Source organism: Cryptomeria japonica, unplaced genomic scaffold (genome assembly GCF_030272615.1).
Source record: "Cryptomeria japonica unplaced genomic scaffold, Sugi_1.0 HiC_scaffold_214, whole genome shotgun sequence".
Lineage (NCBI taxonomy): Eukaryota > Viridiplantae > Streptophyta > Pinopsida > Cupressales > Cupressaceae > Cryptomeria > Cryptomeria japonica.
The window spans coordinates 159,768-184,453 of NW_026729036.1; the positions used below are offsets into that span (position 1 = coordinate 159,768).

General features: G+C 34.4%; 1 protein-coding gene across 1 annotated transcript; it reads left to right on the forward strand.

The window, feature by feature from the left end:
• The first annotated feature begins 8,250 nt into the window (after window positions 1–8,250).
• On the forward strand, window positions 8,251–10,168 carry LOC131868739 (protein HOTHEAD-like). The gene is made up of 4 exons (XM_059215659.1): window positions 8,251–8,332; window positions 8,421–9,053; window positions 9,203–10,028; window positions 10,126–10,168. Exons 1-4 carry the CDS (start codon window positions 8,251–8,253, stop codon window positions 10,166–10,168), a joined length of 1,584 nt encoding a protein of 527 aa, XP_059071642.1.
• Window positions 10,169–24,686: the final 14,518 nt, after the last annotated feature.

A 24,686-nucleotide genomic window follows, 5' to 3' on the forward strand; every position in this document is an offset into this window, starting at 1 on the left:
AGCCAATCCCTACTCCATTTTCAGTTAGGTATTGTGTTGTCTACCAGTTGTACTAGTCCATCAATTGATGCTACATTGTATCAACAGTTGGTTGACAACCTTTTGTACTTAACACATTTAATGTAGGTAGGAACAATGTAATGTGCAAGGGACCGAGTGATACCCCTAATGTGTAAGGAACGCATGGTAAAAGATGTCATGTGAGATGCATGATGTCTCCAATGTGAAAAATGTATGAATATAAATCCAAGAATGGAATAAAGAGGAAGACATGATGCCCCTAAATGTAAGGATGTGACCTTGAATATGAAACTAGAGGGAAGGTATGATTTTTCCCCGATGAATGGATTAATGCCAAAGATATGTCAAGTGGAATGCAAATGGTATAAAGGATACACTTATACAGAATAGTGATATAATAAAGTAGGGTCAATAAGTGACTCTACAAGTTGAATGTATCAATCTAGAATAAAAATGTAAATTATAAATAATCTTGGTATAGAGATGTAGGACCGATTTAAGTGACTTTATAAGTGATATCAATATGGGATTAGTGTTCAAGCTCTAAAAAACATGATTTAACAATGTAGGGTCAAAGCCTACAAACTAATCAATAATGGGAAGGTGTAGGCCTTGTAGTAAAATGGGATACATAGAATATATAGGTGAATCAACGCAAACATGAACTATGATAAGGAAATATAATAAAATATAGTGGTAATTTAGTGATAATATATGTAAAAACCAAGAGTGGATATAAAAATTTTAAGGTGAAAATGTGTGACCAACCTAGCTGGTGGATAAAGGCAAGAGGGAAATGTCTACAAATTAAATATATGGAAAAATATGTGAATAAGAAAAAATTCAAAGAAACTTTTTAGCCAAAATCAGTCCCCCTAAGACACCTCAACTGGGGAAGACCAAGTGTGTGAAAAAATATAGAAAGTGAAATGGGCATTAAAGCACAATAAACCTATGGTAAGTAAGAAAAGTCTAAAATGAAAAAGTAAATAGGAAAAATAAAAAAGATATAAAGGTAGAAAGGAAATGTAAGTGATAGGTATATATGGATATAAGCTTAAGTGATGCTCATAATGCTTATAATCCATTAAAAAACAATTTGGGTGCCCCCTTTAACACAATATATGTTGTCTCATCTTATAGATCATCTTTATATGGCCAACAAAATCATCTATTTCGTCAATTCATGTTCCTAATATTATTCTTGTTTTTGTCATTTCCTTATAACCCATTCATACTTATTAACACGTGGTTATGGTGGAATTTTCACCATTTGATGCTCTACAACTTTCTTTTCTTTCAACTTATTATTTTGCACACGGAACTTGAGTATTTCTTATATTGAGTCTTCCTTTTTTTTGGTATATGGTGTACAATTTTAGGCCCTTATTACTTTGTTTGTTGTTTCATCGTTTATTTCCTTTGTAAAACTTGAAACATAGCCTATGCCAAAATGGGAGCTTTAGAGCAAGGTATGGACATCCATCAAAATTAAGGGGTGTTATTTTTAGTTGACTAGAAAATTGCACTTGTTAAGACACTTGGCACATGATGATTCACACATCTACACCTTGGCAATCTTAAAGAGGCAAATCTCACCATTACAAGGACATGACCCACTAGTTTACCACACTTGATCTCGCGAGAAACTTAATAACATTCATTTAAGTATCACATTATGAACATATTTCCACAACATAAATGAGGTATTTCCACTCCAAATCGACAACATCTTTTCCTTACTATGTTCACATGGGGTCTATGGTTAGTCTTTGAATTCCATGGCCCACGGAATAAATTTCTGCACACTACACAAACCGTTAATGTATCCAAAATAATAATAACACAAATTTAATCATTGCATTCACATTAACAATAAATATAGTGCAATCCTTTCCCCAAGTACAAAATTCAAGCATCCAAATTAACTGTGGTGATCATAACTGATCATGCACAAGATCGTTGCCTAAAATTTTATAAAGCAATCAAAGAAGTACTTGATATTCTACATCGTATTCGGAAAATGCACGAAATCGATTAAATATTATTTCATGAAGCAAGCATAACAATTTAATAATCCTCATGGTATTGGAAACATGGATATAATTATGACAATCTAATTCCATAATTAACTGTAATCATCCTAATGATTCGCATTGCAGTGTAAACATGAGCCTACTCATCAAGGATTGCTAAGTCTTATAAGGTCCATAGGTGAAATAATAATAGATTCATTCTATTTACAATCATCATCATAAAAATTAACTATCTCATTTCTTCAAGCGTTCAAGACTCAACATCAAAATTATTATCTAGGTAATTGAACCTTCATTTGGCCTTCACGATGCTTGTTCTCTTAACACCATCATAAGGTATCCTTCCTAATCACATCATCATATCAATTTTTGATGAGGGTATAAGGACTTTCTAAGAAGAATAATCTGTCTAATAGCGAATTGTAGCAGAGCTCATTTTAACTATGTAAGATTTCATCAAAGGTTGTTTCAAGTGTATATGATCATATGATTTAGCTATCTTATCCTGCAATTACAATTAGAATCCAAATCTGACAAGATTCCAATCTCTAGGTATGATACTCAAATACAATGTCCAAAAGTATCACTTAAATGAAGGTATGTAGTGTTTAAGGAAATCTTGTGAGAGGAATCGCAATGTGGAAGTTAAATATATGATGAGAGAATGCAAAAAACGGAAAGAAATGTACCCTAAGTCCATTAAAAGAGAATGGTAAGGTAGACTTCAATCCCAAAATGTGTCTGAAATCAAAATATATTTTTAGACAAAATCCAAGGAGATGGAATAGTGGTTAAGATTAATGAAGCTTTCAGGAAGGTGGAGATTTATTGGAGAGTTGTGTTGAAAACCCTTTCATGGAGTTATCAAAGTGGTTTAGAATAAAGGAAAGAAATAGCTTATGAACACACGAAAAAACCAGCACAAAAGGTGAGAAAAGATTGGAAAACGAATGCTAAAGAAATAGACATCATTGATATTCAACAAGGAGAATTTGTGTTCAACGTAGGAGGCAAAAAAATGGTGATAGATTCCTAATCAAGAAGGCAAATGGAAAATGTCTAAGAGAGACGGAGAGGGAAGCAAGAAAGAAACACATTGTATCCAAAATGAGCATGGAATCTTTGTTTTGAGATACACAAAATATCATAGAGGATTAGGCTAAGGAACATTTTCCACTTACCCTCTTCATTTTATGTATAAGTATTCAGGGTAACAATTTTGCATATGAAAAATCATTATTTTGTCTATTTTCATTTTCTTATTTTTGATATTATTTTGCAAGTATTGTAGGTTGTGTATTTCTTATATGTTTTCCTTCATAGATTCCATACTACTAGGTTTGGATTTTAACCTCGTATATGTGAAGAATAGACTTAATAATAATGCCTTTATGAAGTTACTTGCAACATATATAACATTCAATGGGGTGGATAAAGGTAACCCTGGGTCAGCTGGCTGAGGGGGAGTTGCTTGTGACCATGATGGTAGGCTTGTTTCAGTAGGGGTGCTTCAGTAGGGGCAATCCCACTGGGCGCCTAGACAAACCACCATATTGAAGCTAAAGCTTCTTACACTGGGTTACATATGGTGATCAGAGAAGGGTTCAAAAAAGTCTGGCTCAAGAGTGATTCTCTAAATATCATCAGGTGTGTTAGTGAGCAAAGTGAGCCCAGCTGGACCATAATTCAATTAATTCAAGTTTGCCATATCATGATTAATAAAATTGATGATTTCATGATCTCCCATGTTTATCGGGAAGGTAATAGGCCAGTGGACCACCTGGCTAACATAGGTGTGGATTATGTGGACATGCGATGGTGGACGGGAAAGGAAACTTTCTTGATACAATTGTGCCAACTGACGAGAAAGGACACTGAATGCATTGGCCAATCATATCTCTTTAATAATTTTAGAATGCCAAATGAATTAAATCTTTCATGGGATTTTCGTTCAAATTCCAAAACCAAGTTTTCTATATCCTTGTTTTGTATCTGGTTTTTCATTGCTTGGCTTTGGTTGGGTTTCCATTGTTGCAAAGATAACTTTCTAATGGGAGGTGACAAGAACATAATGGAACCTACCTCCTATGAGAAATGGGAAAAGAACAGAGGGCTATGGATGGAGATTACTGATGGGGTCCTTGTTTCATATCTTGACAGGCTTCATGGCAATGATCCAAAAGTGACAGAGGATTTTGTGAATGGTTTGGAGAAAGGCATCCTCACGAGGTTTGGAGTGGAGTTTAGAATTGATGAAACCTTCGTCATGGAGATATCTTCTTTGCAGATGGAAGGCAACAATTTCTATAGAGAAAGGAAGGTGGTGAAAGAAGCCATTGCGGCTTTCTTTGACAAAGATAGCGAGAGGAAATGGGTGAAAAATATGAAGGACGGCGACTATAACAGGAAGGAACTGAAATTACTTTGGGCGGAGATGGCCGCAGTGATTATGAGGTACATTACTCTTGATAGATGCTATGCCAATATTATCTCTTACCACTTTATGATATTAAACCATTTAGGGCAAAACAAAAGAATTTCTTTGTCTTTCTATCTGTTATCTTCTCTTGAAAATAGCTTGGTGAATCATGCCAAAAACGGTGATAACCCTGTTCTGCATGAGTGATGCAAAGGCTCTTGTCCATGACTAAAATCATCTCTCCATATCAGGTTCAGACACACATCAATTTCTTTTGTAGCAACACTCACCTAAACACACCTCAAATACATAGGTTTTCTCAAACCAATAGGCTACACAAACCACCAAAAGTAAACATCAACTTCACAAACTCAATCCAATGCTCGGAATACATTTCATTAGGCCAGTTACACATGTCTAAGGACAAATTAAGACTCAAAAACACTCAGACTTCGCCAAACCCTTATATCCTACTCACACAAGCCACTTCCCTATGAGGACGCAACTTGTCCATAAACTCACCTCACAATGCCAAAATCTACACGTCAACACCTTTAGACACTTTGGAATTATAATTTTGATATTTATAATGACTTCAAATGGTCCCTTGGACCTTATACAACCTTAACACAACATTGAAAACAAAACAAGACATAAAAACATTAATGAGCCCTTTCAAAGCCTAGGTGCTCCTGCACCAATGAGGGGCTAATCATGCTCATCATGCAATATGCAAAGGATCATGGGGTTAAACCCTCACGAGCGGTTAAACCCCCCACATCTTCGTCCAACAATGATGTTCATTATGTGTAAGATATGGAGATGGACAAATAAGAGTCTGGTATGGCTATGGACTGGTGGGAACTCAATGTCTCGGATGATTCGATATGTCGTCCCTCTTAGTAGGAGGGCCCCCAATGAAATATTACACCTACCACTGGAAGAAGCAGAAGAAAAAAAAACCCCAGAAGGGCTGCCTGTAAGTATAAAAACCCAAATTACAAGATTCGGGGCGACCAAATACGAAGAAGTCCAAAACTGGAAAAATTGGGGAAACCAAGGGAAAGCAGAAGGAAATAAAGCTGGAAATCCCCATTTGCGTTGAACAGGGGGAACAGGGGAAACAGGGGGATACCCAAAAAGATTCTTATTTTGGTACTCTCCTTAACAGCGCTGTCAAAAGCCAGGAGAATTGCTTTCTTTGGGTCAGTAAGGAGATTAATTTGTTAAAGGATGGAATTAAAGATATCATTAACAATTTCACTGAGACGCCCATGGAAAGCAGGACGAATAAACTTCTCTGAATGACACAGGAACTCATAGAAGATGTAAAGACCATGAAAACAGATCAGGAATCAAGGATTGGTCAGTTGGAGATTAGCTTATAAGAAATTAAGGGTAATCTGAAGAACCTGGTGGATATCAGTAGGGAAGCCATGAATAACAGTGCTCGGGGTCTTAAAAAGGTAAATGCGATGATAGCGGATCAAAGAGCTTAGACCAACAGAAGCATTCCATCCTCTGACATCAAACGGAAGAAGAGAATCCAGGAACCAAACTTGCAGGGTACGAGACTTCAAACCACCACAGGTCCCTATACAAGGACTAGAAGCAGGAACCAGGAGAATAATACCTCCAGGTTCATCATGGATGAGCTCGAGGACATCAATAAGAGGGTGACTCAAAAGAATTCGAAGATGAAGTAATCTCTGGTCGAGTGAGTAACTTTAAGTTTTTTCTTGTTCTATTTTTTTTTTTGTTGTGTAGGTTTGGTCACTGTTTCCGTGGTTGTTATGTCATTGGTTACAGACTAGTTAGTGACTTCTTATGTTTGTTGTGCTCTTTAACTTTGGGTTTCAGGTCCCTGTAAAACCCATTTATCTCAATCAAAAAAAATCCATCTATAACATTCACAAGATAAGATACCACTCGTAGTTATACGAACAACCTCACCTTATAACTATTTATATAGCAACAATAGGATTATATTTTAATTATAAATTATCAATAAGTTAAATTAACTCGCATAATTGTCCTATGTGTGGACATTACAAGTCCCAAAAAAAATTCTCATCTATAACTATTCAATCTAGTTAGAATATGTATCAAATTGATGTGAAAACTGTCTTCTTGAATGAGAACTTGGATGAAAAATTATATATGGTGTAGCCTCAATTTTTGTAAGTTATTAGGTGTGAACATGTAGTTTGCCAACAAATTATGGCTCCTACATTATTTCCTAAGAGTTGAGTTTTGATAATATGATTTTAGCATCTTTACAATTCAAATTATATACGCCATAAATCTTTTGGATCATTTTGGAATTGCAAATCGTAACTCATATTCTCCAAGTATTGAGATTGAGTTGAAGCTATAAAAATAGGTTACAACTCCCTTATCAGTCAAGAGCAGCAAGCACAACCTCAAAGGTCATTTTCATTCTGCTGGAATGAAGTTGACCTTTCTAAAGATGGATGCTTTGCTTGGAGGATTCTAACAAAAGACAAATTAATCAAACTTGGGATTGTTGATCCTTTTTGGTGTGTTCTTTGTGGATAGGCTCAAGAGGATGTGGATCACCTTCTATTACAATGTTCCTTTGCACAGTCCTGTTGGGCTCACATCATTAATAAAATGAATTGGATTTATCCCTTATCAAAGAATCTCTGGGATATATTCACAAATTGGCCTTCACTCTATCATCAATCATTTTTTTCTTGCATCTGGAAATTCATCCCTCCTATGATCACCTAGTGGGAAAGAAACAAGAGGATCTTTAGATAGGAACCTTCAAGCTTATCTCGGGTCTTGCAGAAAATTGAAACTTCTATTTCAGAAGTAGTAAATGCATATGTAGCAAAATCCAAATCAATCAACTCTTCGTTTTCAGATTGGGATTAAAAAATCCTTCAATCCTGGGAACACATTAATCTCCCTTTTACGGGAAGCTCTTTCCAACCCCCCAAAAGAACAATAGATAGATTAAAAATCAATTGGATTCGTCCTCTGAAAGGTAAGTTAAAGTTAAACTTTAATGGGGCAACCAAACACAATGCACGCAAAGCAGGTGGTGGGTGTGTAATTAGGGATCATAAAGGAAATATTCTTGTAGCTTCAGTACTTCCATTCCTGGATGGTTATAATAATATGGCAGAAGCACATGCCCTTCTCCAAGGTCTCTTGTTGACTAAATCCTTTCAAATTTCAAACATCTTAATTGAGGGTGACTCTTTGCATTATCAATTCTTGTAGAAAGAGAATCTTGCACAATTGGAGCATTCAATATGTGTTGCAACAAGTCTGGCTGACCGTATGTTAATATGTATAAACGTAGATAGACGTTGACCATATGTTAATATGTATAAAATTACGAATGAAACCGTATGGGCTGCAAGACAGACATGTTACATTTCCACTTGCCCTTGACTGGACTTGGTAAAAGACTCTTATGCAAGATGGTCCATTATTTTATTGTTTTAATTAAACCGAAGACAGTGGAGGGATGATAATTCAACAATAATTGGTTGACAAAATTTATTTCATTTTCTAATTTGAACTTTTCAATCACGGGATTTGTTTGACAAAACCACCAAGGACAATATAAAATTTGGATAAATATGCATAGTAAATTCTCGATACTATCCATATGGATAGATACGCGTGAACTGTTCTTATTCTATTTCAAAGACAATATCTATAAATAAGTGCAACGATTGCAAATACATCACAAAACATTCATTCGAAGAAGAATTAGACTGGTTAATCACATTCAGTATGGAGAAATTATTTCTTCTGATTTCATGCCTGCTGATGTTTACACATCAATTCTGTTCAGAAGCAGCAACATCTAATCCGGGTGGGTAAAAACTTTTGTTTGGAATCAATATAGTTGTTTCTTAGCATAGGATTGTTTTTGACATTGACGATTCTGTGTGCAACTGCAGAGTACCCATATTCGTTTATGACAGCAGATGCTCAAAAGGCAGCTTCAAGATCATATGATTACATTGTGGTTGGAGGAGGTACAGCGGGATGTCCCCTGGCAGCAACTCTCTCACAGCACTACTCTGTTTTAGTATTGGAGAGGGGAGACTCTCCTTACGGAATTCCCGATGTGGAGGATTTCAGAGGGTCTCCCACAACTAATCCCAAAGTAGCGCAGGGGTTTGTCTCAGAAGATGGAGTGCAGTTGGTACGGGCGAGAGTTTTAGGAGGCGGATCAGCCATCAACGGTGGAGTCTACAGCAGGGCGAGCACTGAATATATTCGGAAAATAAAGTGGGATGAGAAACTTGTATATGAGTCATATGAATGGGTAGAACGGTTGAATGCCTTCCAACAATACAAGCTTTCTACTTGGAATTCTGCTACCAAGGATGGGCTTCTTCAAGCTGGAGTTCTTCCTTACAACGGCCACACTTTCGATCATTTGGTTGGCACCAAGATCAGTGGCTCAATCTTTGACGAGAATGGAAAGAGACATACAGCCGCAGATCTACTCCAGTATGCAAATCCAGAAAATATTGTAGTTCTTCTCAATGCTACTGCCAGCAGAATACTCTTCAGTTTGGGATCAGGTACCAATTCATATTTTGCTTTCAGAATTCCCCTACCCTACTTTACTTTGATGAGTATTCCTTTTATTCTTTTACAAAATATTCAGAAATATATTTCATATATCCATCTATGTGTATGCATGTAATATTATCAACAATCTATATTGCAGGAAAGCCAAAGGCTAGCGGAGTGGAGTTCAGAAGCAATAATGATGGTCTCATTTATCAAATTTCACTTAACCAATTGTCAATCAATAGTGAGGTGATTTTGTCAGCAGGAAGCATAGGTAGCACTCAACTTCTCCTCTTAAGCGGAATTGGTCCAAAAAGACAACTCAAAGAAATGAATATTCCTGCTCTTTTAGATTCACCTTTTGTAGGTAAACAAGTTCAAGATAATCCTAGTGCAGCCTTTACTATAGCATCCTCGAAACCACTTGAAGATTCTTATTCACAATTAGCGGGCATTTTAGACAATTCCCAAAATTACATCGAAAGTGGTAGCCTTGTCCAACGGAATAATGGTACAAATACACAATATTTAGGTGTTCTTGATATTAAGTTGGCATTTCCCTTATCAAGGGGTGATCTTTGGCTTAAAAGCGTAGACCCTCGAGATAACCCCTATGTTCGTTACAACTACTATTCACACTCTCTTGATCTACAAAGATGTGTGAAAGGTATAAAAGTAATGGTTAATCTGAGTATGTCATCTTCTATCCAAGAGTTTGCATTTACTGATAGTGGAAATTCCAAAACACTCCAATTCCTTGGAATAGCATTACCAAAGAATCAATCAAATGATGATGCCTTGGCGAAGCTTTGCAAAGAGGCACTAGGGACATTTAACCATTATCATGGAGGTTGTCAAGCTGGTTTAGTGGTTAATGAAAGATATCTGGTGAAAGGTGTTGATAATCTCAGAGTTGTGGATGGCTCAATTTATAAGGATTCCCCTGGTACCAACCCACAAGCCACAACCATGATGCTTGGAAGGTATTTATTTTTATTAAAAATTTTATTGCATTATTTCTTTTTCGATTCTCACAAAATATAACATTAACAATACATTTTGATCATGCAATATGTGCAGGTATATGGGAATTCATATCCTTCAAGAACGCACAATCTCTTAAAAATATGAGAAGACCATGTTAAAATAATTGGCACGCTTGTTGTGCTCACATTCATTTATCATAGAACTAAATAATACCAAACATGGTAATGTTTTTGATAAAGTGTGAAATTGTAAATAATTCAATTTTACTTCTCATTTCCTATCAATATAAATATTTTCCAAGATAGCACATTGTTATGAAATTTACAAGAATAAATTTAATTTGAGCTTTGATTAACTTTCATACAAAAGTGCACTTTCTTTTTTAATTGAATTGATATTATAACAAAAATACATGTTCCAAGGTTTTATGAATAAAGGAATGCATAATTTTTCTTATAATTTATTGTTATATGATGATGTAAATGTAGAAGTGTTTAATTTGGTATTTATTTTTTACACTATATAATACTTCTTTTTTTGTTTTGTTGGTTTAATTATAAGTTATGGTGAGATGTATGTTTTTTAAGAAAATCATGTTAAATAAATTTACGAAATGAACATGTGAAAAGGATAAAATTATTACAATATCACTTCTTGGCCAAAATGTTTGTGCATAACATAACTAAAATGAATTGTACAATAGTATGATCACAAATTCTGCATACCCATGCCATTTGTCATTTAGTTTTATGCCTATTTTCAACAAATATATTAATTCAAATACCCAATCGCAAATGACACAATAGTGTGTGAATTTGGGCTCATTTTACTAGCCTCATGACCTATTTGTAAACACAAATATCTATATAAACCTAGCATTAAATAATATATTAACAATAGACACGCCACTAAATTCATTTTACCTACATTGTTATCTCACTTCTCTAAACATATACCTCCATTTCGGTTCTTTCTACCTAGATCTAACTTATATTCTATATCAAGGCAACTACATAATTGTAAACTTGTCTCTTTCCAATTTGAATTTAAAATTTCATATTTTTGGTACATCAACCTCCTTTGTCCATGTAAAAGTAAAGATCTACGCTAGAAGCATTTATGAAGGAATTGTCAACTTCACAAGCTAAAAGTGATATTTATATTTTAAATTTCAAATTAACTTAAAATAATGAAGAAATTTTAACGTAAGTTATGTTTATAATTTTTATTTTTATAAATATTAACATGATATATTTTTTAAGAAATTTTAGAATAAAATTTGAATGCTTAATTACACACACACACACACACACAGATATATATATATATATATATGGGTCAATGGAACGTCACAAAAAAAGGAGAAACACGTTTTCAAGGAAGAGTATCCCAATACTTATAATTGGATCGCAATGGTGTTCCACATAGTAAATTTAATATTTTCCTCTTGGGAATAGTTTATAAGGTTACAAGTCCATGCAAAAAAAATTATTTTTTTGGCAACTATATTATAGATGGATTTAGTTTGATGGAGATTGACTCTTTCATCCAACTTGTCTTTGATAGAGGTAGGTCGTTTACAATAGTTTCTTCATTTCTTAATGCCACGGATACGGATAAAATATGTTCCATTCGATAGTGCTATCTTTAATGCTCTATCTAAACTAAATTGGTGAAGGTTGTTCCATTCGATAGTGCTTATGAAGTTTGGAAATGATTGAAAAACATAGGTATGAAGGAAATTACAGAGATAAACTAGCTAACATGCAGACTGCAATATGAGAACTTAAGGATGAAAGAAGGTGAAGACATAACAAGTTATTTTCAGAATGTTGACGGTGTAGTGAATGACATCAAAGATCTTAGCGACACCTTGGATGATAAGGATATGATGGAAAATATTATGAGGACTTTACTAGAGTGTTACAATGACAAGATTTCTTCCATTGAAGAAACTTATGATCCCTCCAAGTTCACCAGGGAATGATTGTATGGCACCTTGACTACATTCGGGATGAGGAAGTTTGGCAAAGACAAAGCAATAACTGAGATAGCCTTTGAAACCCCAAAAGATATGGATGAAAATTCAGATGATGAGATCCTAGATGAAATGGAAGCAAAAATTTGTAAGAAAGGTAAAGAGAGGAACCAACAAGTATAAAGGTGTGTTACCTCTTAAATTTTTTAAGTGTGGAAAGATTGGTCATTATGCATCTAGATGTCCAAACAGAGGAACAACACAAAAGTTTAAAGAAAATAAAGAAAATTCAATAAGAAATCCTATTATGTTAAAGATGATGTTGGTATTTCCGATGATGAGTCAGAAGTGTTGGCATTGGATTGTCATTGATGTGAATAGATATAGTAGTGGGTGGAGATGTAGGAGGATTAGTGCCCCAGAGGAAGATTAGATTCATTGAGATGGTGGTGTATCATACTAGCAATTAGTTGAGTAGATTTGATTGTACATGTGCAAGTTGTACAAGCATGTAGCTAGTAAAGGCATTTAGTCTAAGGCCACAAAGAAGACAATTGGGAGTTTTCTTGGTCGTGGAATTAGACAAAGAAGACATGGGTCATAAAGTGGTGAAGGCATTGGACAAATTGGCCTAGCTCAGAAAAAGCGTAGTTGCAGTAATACATAATACATCGTGTTAGTGACACAATGTTACAGGGATAGTATAATACATCATGTTATCACTATCATTGTTTTGTGGTCAAAACTCCACATTGACCAAAGCTAGTTGGGTATGTGCAGGTTCATGGTGGCCCAAACATGCCCTTAAGTGGCAATGAAAAAAACAAAACAGAGTTAGGCAACTTGACATAAAAATTTGAATAAGCTACCAACATTATTTCAAAAATATGTAAGAATAGAATTTGTATCAAATTGAATCTGGTTTCTAATCTAATAGTTCTTTTTAAAAAAATTAAAAATCTATTTGACTAAAATTTGAAATTTCAATGCAGCAGTACATAAATTTGAAGGAAAAGGTAAGAAGCGAGTGTCTGTCAGACCATCCTAATCACAATAAAATCATAAAAATATTTTATAATATTTTAGTATAAGTAGGAGACTCATGTCTGGATGTGATACATAATTTTTTGAATTTTTTTTTATATAAATAATTAATTATGATTTTTTTAATATAACTTTTTAAAAACATAAAACACTCATATGTTTGAGCACCATAACTTGGTCAAAACTTTATGAAATTCAATTTTTCTTTTTTCTAATCCTATAATATATAAAGAATAGAATGTGACGCATGTTTCTGATTCAAAAAATGTGATACCATTAGAAATTTATAGATATTTTTCAATCGACCTATCAATCAGAACTTTAGTAAGAATATCACCACTTTTTGGCCCCTCGTGGTCCTGCACATACCCAGTTGTGAAACTGTGACAAGAGATAAGAAAAGTGCATAACAAACTATGTTTGGGATTACCGCTATGTCACAGGTCAATGTTTTCAGCTAACCAAGCTAGCTGCGAAACTGCAACATGAGAAAGTAGAAGTGCATAACACATGGAGAATGTTATCCCTATTTTTCGATCAACTCTCTGCATTGACCAAAGGAAGATCTGAAACTGCGATAAGCGCATAACACGCAATTTCACTATTTCATGGTTCAACTCTTGGTGTTGACGAAGGTAGCTATGAGACTGTGAAAAGGCATGTGTATCAAATGAGATCTTTTAGTCTGAACATCAAACAAGAAGAAGAGAAAATGTTGGGTAGATTTGTAGCTGAAAATATATTTTCAAAAGTAGAGGTTGGATGAAAAGTCAAATTTTATTGCAGAGATTGTTGAGAAAAGAAAGAAGAGTCATTTAATGTGGACGCCTGCAAATCTGAAATGAAAAGACAAGAAGAAAAAAATTTGTAGTTGAAACTCTTTATTTTTTAATTTCTCTTTTGGAGGGAAAACTGGGTGTGCCTTTATTAACAAAAAAGAAGTGAAGTAAGTAGGCGTCAAACGAAAAACAAGAAGAGAAAGTGTTGTTGGCATGAAAGTAAATAATCTCTACAAGAGTGAAGGAAAGAGAACAAATAATCTCTACAAGGCTACTAGAATGGAGTTCACAAGAATTAATGATGCCCTAGCTTATCAAGTGTCACTTAATCAATCGTAGACCAATAGTGAGGTGATTTTGCCAACAAGAAGCATAGGTAGCCCATAAATTCAATTCTTAAGTAAAATCAGTCCAAGAAAACAACTTAAAAAATTCAATATTACAATTCTTTTAGATTTGCCTTCAAAAAGAAAACATGTTCAAGATAATACAAGTACAAGATTCACTATAGAATCTCGAAAACCACTTTAATTTGCTTATACATCGGCAGTGAGCATTGTAGACAATTCACAACTCTACATCAAGAGTTGTACCTTTATCTAAGAAAGTAATGCCACAAATATAAAACATTCCGCTTACGTAAGGTTTATCCTTTATGCTAAGTGCTCATTATACAAGGCAATAGACTATTTATATTTATTTGCCCGTGAGCTTGAAATCATTTTAAGCGCAGGGCGACGTTAAATTCTTTAAATCTCAAAAAAGTTCAAGATAATCCTAGTGATGGCTTCACTATAGTATCCTCAAACCCACTTGAATATTCTTATACACAAGTAGTGGGGATTTTAGACAATTCATAAAATTACATAGAAAGTGGTAGCCTTATCTAATGGAATAATGGCACAAATACACAATATTTAGTTGTTCTTGATATTAAGTTGGCATTTCCCTTATCAAGGGGTGACCTTTGGCTGAAAAGTGTAGATCCTCGAGATAATCCCTGTGTTCGTTACAGCTACTATTCGCACTCTCTTGATCTACAAAAATGTGTGAAATGTATAAAAGTAATGGTTAATCTAAGTATGTCATCTTCTATTCAAGAGTTTGCATTTATTGATAGTGGAAATTTCTGGAAACACTTCAATTCCTCAGAATAGCATTACCAAAGAATCAATCAAATGATGATGCCTTGGCCAAGCTCTGAAAAGAAGCACTGGGGACATTTTACCATTATGATGGAAGTTGTCAAGCAGGTTTAGTGGTTAATAAAAGATATATGGTGAAAGGTGTTGATAATCTCAGGGTTGTGGATGGCTCGATCTATAAGGATTTCCTTGGTACCAACCCACAAGCCAAAACCATGATGCTTGAAAGGTATTTATTTAGCTTAATAATTTAATTGGATTATTTATTTTTTAATTCTCTCATTATATAACATTAACGGTACATGTTGATCATGCAATATGTGCAGGTATATGGGAATTCATATCCTTCAAGAACGTACAATCTCTCAAAATTTTGAGAAGACCATGCTGAAATAATTGGAACACTAGTTGTACTTTCATTCATTTATCATCTAGAACTAAATAATACCAAACATGGTAATGTATTTGATAAAGTGTGAAATTGTAATTTCAATTTTACCTCTTACATCTTATGAATATAAATACTTTCCAAGATAGCACATTGTAATGAAATTTACAAGAATAATTAAATTTGAGTTTCAATTAGCTTTCATACAAAAGTGCACTTTCTTTATAAATTAAATTCATATTATAACAAAAATGCATGTTGTAAGGTTTTATAAATAAAGAGATGCATATTATGAGGATGTAAATGTACAAGTGTTTGATTTGGTAATTATGTTTTACACTATATAGTACTTACTTTTATTGTTTTGCTGGTTTATTTAAATGTTATGGTGATATGTATATTTTTTAAAAGATAAATTATTTATCATATTAAATAAATTTGCAAAATCAACATGTGAAAAAGATAAAATTCTTAAAATATCACTTCTTGGCCAAAATGTGTGTGCATAGCATAAGTAAAGTTAATTGTACAATAGCATAATGGAAAAATTTTCATACCCATGTCATTTCTCATTTAATTTTATCCCTATTTTGAGCTAATATATTAACACAAATACACAATCACAAATGACACAATGTTGTGTGAATTTGGGCTCATTGTACTAGCCTCATTATCTATTTCTAAGCACAAATATCTCTATACATTTATCATTGAACAATCTATTCACAATAGACACAACACTAAATTCATTTTAACTACCCAACTATCACACTTCTCTAATCATATACCTCCATTTAGTTGTTTCTACCTTGATCTAACTTGTATTCTATATCAAACCAAGTACAAAATTGTACGCTTGTCACTTTCTAATTTGGATTTTAAATTTCACATTTTTGGCAAAACAACCTCCTTAATCTATGTAAAAGTAAAGATCTATGCTAGACACTTCTATAAATGAAATTTCAATGTAGGTTATGTTTGGTGACACTTATACTGCATTATTTTTCATGTAAAACCCTAGATTTCCATTTTTTGAATACCAAACTCTAGTTATAATCCTTATAATTTCCAAGATGTCACATTTGATACTTGAATGTAAATATGGTGGACTTTTACATCATTTATATACTGTACAAGACAATTGATCTCCTCGAAGGTGTAGTTGCACAAGAAGGAAATTTGAATATGATCGGTGTACAGTTGGTACTGTAATCATCATTGTAGCACATCCCTATAACCCTTTTAAAGTTACACATGAAATTGCATTTCCTTGGAGCCTTTCTAATGTTGGTTGTCATGCAACCCAATGAGACATGATACAAATAAAGAAATGTATATAATCAAAATAGGGATCCACTATGCAATGGGTGTGTTTTGGGTTAGATTATGTGTTTAACATTTGTGGTTATATTTCTTCTAACTATTTAGGGAATTCTCCATTGATTTATTAGAGATAGAAGTGAAGGCCATTTTATCTACCTCAATAATTGATTAAAATGTTCCGTATATGATTATAAATTGGTTAAAAGCTTCCCTTGAATTTGATATCCATGGCGCTTAGTAAGAGGTATATATTTTGGGATTCAAAACTAAAAAAAAATTGTGACCAACACTATCAAGATCTAATAGATTTGGATAGACGGAAATGTGCTCTAGTTAGGACAATGGATCCTTCAGGGTATAACTTTTATTCTCCCTATTTTTATACCCTACAAGAGTGTATAGTTTAGGTTATCCCTTAGTGTGCTGAAATCCCTAATTATACCTCATTAAAATAAAATAAATTAACACTTATTTTTTACCCCCAAGATCACCCTAGAATGTGAGGGGAGAACACACACAAGTAATAGTTTGGAATTGAACTTAGACACTTGGTAATTATAAAACCCAAATCAAAGTGTATGGTTAATTTAACTCCTCAAATTCAACTCTAATAAAGTAAGAAAATATATGATACACATTAAAAAAAGGGGGGGGTTTGATAAAAGTAATATTCTTCTAATGTTGTATAAACCATAAGTTAGTATTTTTTAGTAAATATCTATGTCATATGAACCTACAAGTTATATTTTGAGATATCTTCAATATAATCTAATTCATAACACCAAAAAAATTAGTCGTGCAATTACCTAAAACTAAGGCTAGAAAGATAAAGAAGTGACATATTTACCAACATAGAGGGCATATATGGTAAAATAGGCACATGTATCACAAAATTAGCACATACAATATGGAAGTTGTAGAAATATCATAGACTAGGAAACATGCATTATAAATTATGCACAAGTTCCAAGGAAATTCACATGTGTCATAGTTGCGTTTTTGCCTTCAAACTAACCCCTGACTATGTAAGCCACATGTTAAATCTTACAATGGAAGAAAACATGCATTAGATAATATCCTAATATAACACACAAGAAGGAGAGCATTAGAAAAATAGTGATGAAGCCAAATGATAAATAAATAAAAACAAGAAACACTAACAAAATACCTAACAAATGACAATAAAACAATAATGAAGCAAAAACCACCGAACAAGGAAAAACTAGAAATTAAAAAGGAACAGCTTAGGATAAAACCTTACAAAAAAACCTACATAGAAATCATGTTATCACAAGAAATGAGATAAAAGGTACAAGTCGTCATGGCTAGAAACAACCTAGCTCAAGCAAATGAACAAAATGGCACATCAACCAAACATGCAAAGGAGCTAAAGGGGGTATAAGCTATTATTTTTAAAATAATATTAATGAAACTAGCCATCCATGAGAACAAGCCGCTATAAAGGAGCCTTTTTTAAATTATATGCAAATTAGAAGGAATGTTTTGTAAAGTAAATGTTGATAGTGGTTACAAAAGAAACATCAATTACTAGTAAATAAATATTTCTTAATGGGTTTGCAAATGGGTTTATATAAAAATGAGATCATATGTGATGGTACACCTATGGATGCATCTCATCTCTTGTTGGGAATGTTCTAACACTTTGATGTGTTTAATACCCTAAAAATTTACTAAGGTGAATCCCAATCGAAAAACCAACTAATTTTCTTACGCGAATCCCACTCCATCTTGAAGATTCCAGATTTCTTTATCTACACAAAATATGCCATATTTTCCATCAAACCATGGGAGATGACCTCCAAGCCATAGGACTAAAGATAGGCCACCCCTAAGTTGGAAGACTAGAGATAAACTAGGTTACACTCAAGCACACTCATCCAACATGCAAAATAAAGGGAAACATCATGAATACACCCTTCCAAGACCGATAGCTTCCATCCAATTTAGCCCATTCTTCTAATAATACCAAGGGTACTCATGCCCCTTCCTTCCATAATGTCTATGCACATATACTACCAACACATTTCCTTTCATATGAACAAGGGGTACTCATACCCCTAGAAATTTAATACCCAATCCTACAAAACATGCACTAAGGGTACTCATACACTTTCTATTGCTTGCTCTTCATGAGAGGAGTTCTCAACCAGCTATATTGGTCGCTCCTCTCTAAGCCTCAAGGTTTCTCTTCCCTCCCAAGGGTGACCATTTCCTTCACACCCTCGAAAACACAACACCAACATTTGCAATGCATGGGATAATGTAAAAACACACATACACATGCTCGCTAAACATTAACACATTCACAATGCATGAGATAACACAAGAACACATTTGATGTATGGTCACTAAAAAATTGTGCATTGTTGTATATCTACAACATTAAATTAACAAGGATTTACACATTGTCATATATCTACAACATTAAATTAACAAGGAGTTATGTCCTCCTACCTCCAACTATTAGTATTCAATGTGCAAAAATAAGGCCCTCTAACTTTTTGCAATCTCCTCCTCTTTCTCTAGCACCCCCCAAGCAAGTATACTTTCAAACTTAAAAACCAAAATCATAAGCCTCCTCTCTCCCTCCAGCCTCTTCTTAACTCCCTTTTCCCGTTTCCTTGAATTCCACATTAGTAGTGGAAGGTGACAAATGTCACCTGCTCGTTCTTTTACATTTCCTTTCCCCAAGAGCTGTAACTTTCCTAAACAGGGATTTTTTTGGAGAAATAAGGTTGTTCTTAGGGTCTATTACATATGAAAGTGAAGGGAGATATTTGATCGGTTACTCCACCCCACAACTTCTTGCAATAGATATGGTGCTACCCATACAAAGATGCAACTTTTGCAACTATGCAAAAAGTTAGTTTTGAAAGGAGCTATCATGTCTAAGAAGGTAGTTTCTATCCTTGGTTAGGTCCCCAACCCATTAAAAGTAGAAAAACTATACATCCCATATTCCATTTTCCCCTTCAAAATTCTCCCCAAAAATAACCTACGAGTTCACATTACAAAGAGTTGGCTTAAGCTCCACTATCCAAGGCACACTTTGCTTGTTGAGATTAAAGAGATGGCTTAATTCTTTGGAAAAGGTAGTTATACAATCAATTACACATTACACACTCAAAGAAATTGCACTTGTTAAGACACTTGGCACATGATGATTCACACATCTACACCTTGGTAATCTTAAAGAGGCAAATCTCATAATGATTCCATTGTTGCAAAGATAACTTTCTAATGGGAGGTGACAAGAACATAATGGAACCTACCTCCTATGAGAAATGGGAAAAGAATAGAGGGCTATGGATGGAGATTACTGATGGGGTCCTTGTTTCATATCTTGAGAGGCTTCATGGCAATGATCTGAAAGTGGCAGAGGATTTTGTGAATGGTTTGGAGAAAGGCATCCTCACGATGTTTGGAGTGGAGTTTAGAAATGATGAAACCTTTGTTGCAGAGATATCTTCTTTGCAGATTTAAGGCAACAATTTCTATAGAGAAATGAAGGCGGTGAAAGAAGCCATTGCGGCTTTCTTTGACAAAGATAGCGAGAGGAAATGGGTGAAAAATATGAAGGACGGCGACTATAACAAGAAGGACCTGAAATTACTTTGGGCGGAGATGGCCGCAGTGATTATGAGGTACATTACTCTTGATGGATGTTATGCCAGCATTTTCTCTTACCACTTTATTATATTAAACCATTTAGGGCACAACAAAAGAATTTCTTTGTCTTTCTATCTATTATCTTCTCTTGAAAATAGCTTGGTGAATCATGCCAAAAATGGTGATAACCCTGTTCTGCATGAGTGATGCAAAGGCTCATGTCCATGACTAAAATCATCCCTTCATATCAGGTTCAAACACATATAAATTTATTTTGTAGCAACACTCACCTAAACACACCTCAAACACATAGGTTTTCTCAAACCACTAGGCTACACAAACCACCAAAAGTAAACATCAACTTCACAAACTCAATCCAATCCTCGGAATACATTTCATTAGGCTAATTACATATGTCTAAGGAAAAATTGAGACTCAAAAACACACAGACTTCGCCAAACCCTTATATCCTACTCACACAAACCACTTCCCTATGAGGATGCAACTTGTCCATAAACTCATGTCACAATGCCAAACTCTACAAGTCAATACCTCTAGACACTTTGGGATTATAATTTTCACATTAAAAGATGACACATGGCCACCAAGAACATAAAAAAATCATATAATAGTTTTTTGCAACATTCTCGTAGCAGTAGTGACCGGAACTCACATAGACATGGTAGTTTTTAGAAATTGACTCATTGACCCCTAAAATCATAAGATGAATTTTTCTGATAAGAAGGAATTTTGTTCACAACATCATAATATATCCATACAACAAGTTTCAAGTCCTTATTCTACCATACATAGTTGTACCAACACATTTTCTAACTACAAATCTGATAAACCATTTTCTGAACAGGCTGCTTTCACAAAAATGATCATAACTTGCTCTTTTTTAGATTAAATTCCATCAGAATTGAAAAAACTGAAAGTAGACTCAATTTTATTTCCATACATGTGACATTTTAACAATAATCCTTCCATAAAAAATATTACAAAGCTCTGTAACACACAGGAATCAGATTTTTACCAAACTGTACCATTGTCAAATAAGCATTTTGACATCATTTTGCACATGCCAACCTTAACTTAAGACCCTGAAACCAAAAAAAAATGAAAATAATTGCTATTTTCCTCCATTCCACCAAATATTATCCTTTGATCAACGTGAAATGGAGGTTTATTACATTTTCAAAGTCATGGTTTACCCTACCTAGGGTTTTTAACAGTTTTTACAAAATTTGGTATATCTCTTCCAAAACTTAATGAAAAGAAATGAAACCAAAACCAAAATATTGTGGATTCACCCCTATATCATTCTCAAGTGATCTCAAATGCTAATTAATAAGTTTCCAAGAAGAAAAAACAACTGATATTAGACTGTCACATTGAGAATACTCAGAAAATTGCAGGAAACCTCAAAGTTTTATTGATTTTCTTCTTTCAATACACACCAACCCCTCATGATCTTACCATCCCTGGTTTTATAAGCCTTTTACAACCTCTTTTGATAGCTATAAATAAAACCCAAACCCCAAATTACAAGATTCGGGGCCACCAAATATGAAGAAGTCTAAAACTGGAAAAATTGGGAAACCAAGGGAAAGTAGAAGGAAATAAAGCTAGAAATCCCCATTAACATTGAACAGGGGGAACAGGGGGATACCCAAAATATTCTTATTTGGGTACTCTCCTTAGCAGCACTGTCAAAAGCCAGGAGAATTTCTTTCTTTGGGTCAGTAAGGAGATTAATTTGTTAAAGGATGGAATTAAAGATATCATTAAGAATTTCACTGAGACGCCCATGGAAAGAAAGACGGATAAACTTCTCTGAATGACACAGGAACACAAAGAAGATGTAAAGACCATGAAAACAGATCAGGAATCGAGGACTCGTCAGTTGGAGATTAGCTTATAAGAAATTAAGGGTAATCTGAAGAACCTAGTGGATATCAGCAGGGAAGCCATGAATAACAGTGTTCGGGGTCTTTAAAAGGTAAATGAGATGATAGCGGATCAAAGAGCTTAGTCCAACACAAGCATTCCATCCTTTTACATCAAACAGAAGAAGAGAATCCAGGAACCAAACTTGCAGGGTACGAGACTTCAAACCACCACAGGTCCCTATACAAGGACTAGAAGCAAGAACCAGGAGAATAATACCTCCAAGGTTCATCATGGATGAGCTTGAAGACATCAATAAGAGGGTGAATCAAAAGATATCAGAGATGAAGTCATCTCTGGTTGAGTGAGTTTTAAGTTTTTTCTTGTTCTATTCTTTTTGTGTTGTTGTGTGGGCTTGGCCACTATTTTTGTGGTTCTTATGTCATTGGTTAAAAACTGGTTAGCGACTTCTTATTTTTTTGTGCTCTTTAAATTTGGATTTTGGGTTCCTATAAAACCCATTTACTCAATCAAAAAAATCCATCTATAACATTCACAAGATAAGATGCCACTTGTAGTTATAGGGACAACCTCACCTTATAACTATTTATATAGCAACAATAGGATTATATTTTAATTATAAATTGTCAATAAGTTAAATTAACTCGCATAATTGTCCTATGTGTGGACATTACAAGTCCCAAAAAAATTTCTCATCTATAACTATTCAATCTAGTTAGAATATGTATCAAATTGATGTCAAAAGTGTCTTCTTGAATGCGAATGTGGATGAAAAATTATATATGGTGTAGCCTCAATTTTTTAAAGTTATTAGATGTGAACATCTAGTTTGCCAATCAATTTGGCCTCCTACGTTATTTCCTAAGAGTTGAGTTTTGATAATTTGATTTGAGCATCTTTACAATTTAAATTATATACACCATCAATCTTTTGGAGCATTTTGGAATTGCAAATTGTAACTCATATTCTCCAAGTATTGAGATTGAGTTGAACCTGTAAAAATAGGTTACAACTCCCTTATCAGTCAAGAGCAGCAAGCACAACCTCAAAGGTCATTTTCATTTTGCTGGAATGAAGTTGTCCTTCCTAAAGATGGATGCTTTGCTTGGAGGATTCTAACAAATGACAAATTAGTCAAACTTGGGATTGTTGATCCTTTTTGGTGTGTTTTTTGTGGGTAGGCTCAAAAGGGTGTGGATCACCTTCTATTACAATGTTCCTTTGCACAGTCCTGTTGGGCTCACATCGTTAATAAATTGAATTGGTTTTCTCTCTTATCAGGGAATCTCTAGGATATATTCACAAATTGGCCTTCACTCTATCATCAATCAGTTTTTTCTTACATTTGGAAATTCATCCCTCCTATGATCACTTAGTGGGAAAGAAACAAGAGGATCTTTAGAAAGGAACCGTCAAGCTTATCTCGGATCTTGCAAAAAATTAAAACTTCTATTTTAGAAGTAGTACATGCATATGTAGAAAAATCCAAATCAATCAACTCTTCATTTTCAGATTGGGATTAAAAAATCCTTCAATCCTAGGAACACATTAATCTCCCTTTTACGAAATGGCTTAATGCCTTCAAATATGATTTATAATGACCTCAAATGGTCCCTTGGACCTTATACAACCTTAACACAACATTGAAAACAAAAAATAAAATAAAAAATTTCATGATGCCTTTCAAGGCCTAGGTGTTGCTGCACCAATGAGGGGCTAATCATGCTCATCATGGAATATGCTAAGGATCTTGGGGTTAAACCGTCACGACCGGTTAAACCCCCCAAATCTCCCTCCAACAATGTTGTTCATTATGTGTCGGATACGAAGATGGACGAAGAAGATTCTGGTATGGCTATGGAAGGGTGAGAACTCAATGTCTCGGATGATTTGATATATCGTCCCTCTCAGGAGGAAGGCCCCCAAAGAAATATTACACCTGGCACTGGAAGAAACAGAAGAAAAAAACACCCCATATGGGCTGCCAATAAGTATAAAAACCCAAACCCCAAATTGCAAGATTTGGGGCTGCTGAATACGAAGAAGTCTAAAACTAGAAAAATTGGGGAAACCAAGGAAAAGTAGAAGGAAATAAAGTTGGAAATCCCCATTGACATTGAACAAGGGGAACGGGGGGTACCCAAAAAGATTCTAATTTTTTTACTCTCCTTAGCAGTGCTGTCAAAAGCCAGGAGAATTGCTTTCTTTGGGTCAGTAAGGAGATTAATTTGTTAAAGGATGGAATTAAAGATATCATTAATACTTTCACCGAGACGCCCATGGAAAGCAAGACGGATAAACTTCTCTGAATGACACAGGAACTCACAGAAGATGTAAAGACCATGAAAATAGATCAGGAATCAAGGATTGGTCAATTGGAGATTATCTTGAAAGAAATTAAGGGTAATCTGAAGAACCTAGTGGATATTAGCAGGGAAGTCATAAATAATAGTGCT

Excerpts from the sequence above, each read along its gene's own strand:
- LOC131868739 (XM_059215659.1), top strand. The coding sequence starts at position 8,251 with ATGGAGAAATTATTTCTTCTGATTTCATGCCTGCTGATGTTTACACAT. Across the intron at positions 8,333-8,420 it reads AGCAGCAACATCTAATCCGG|AGTACCCATATTCGTTTATG; the intron begins GTGGGTAAAAAC and ends GTGCAACTGCAG. Across the intron at positions 9,054-9,202 it reads ACTCTTCAGTTTGGGATCAG|GAAAGCCAAAGGCTAGCGGA; the intron begins GTACCAATTCAT and ends TCTATATTGCAG.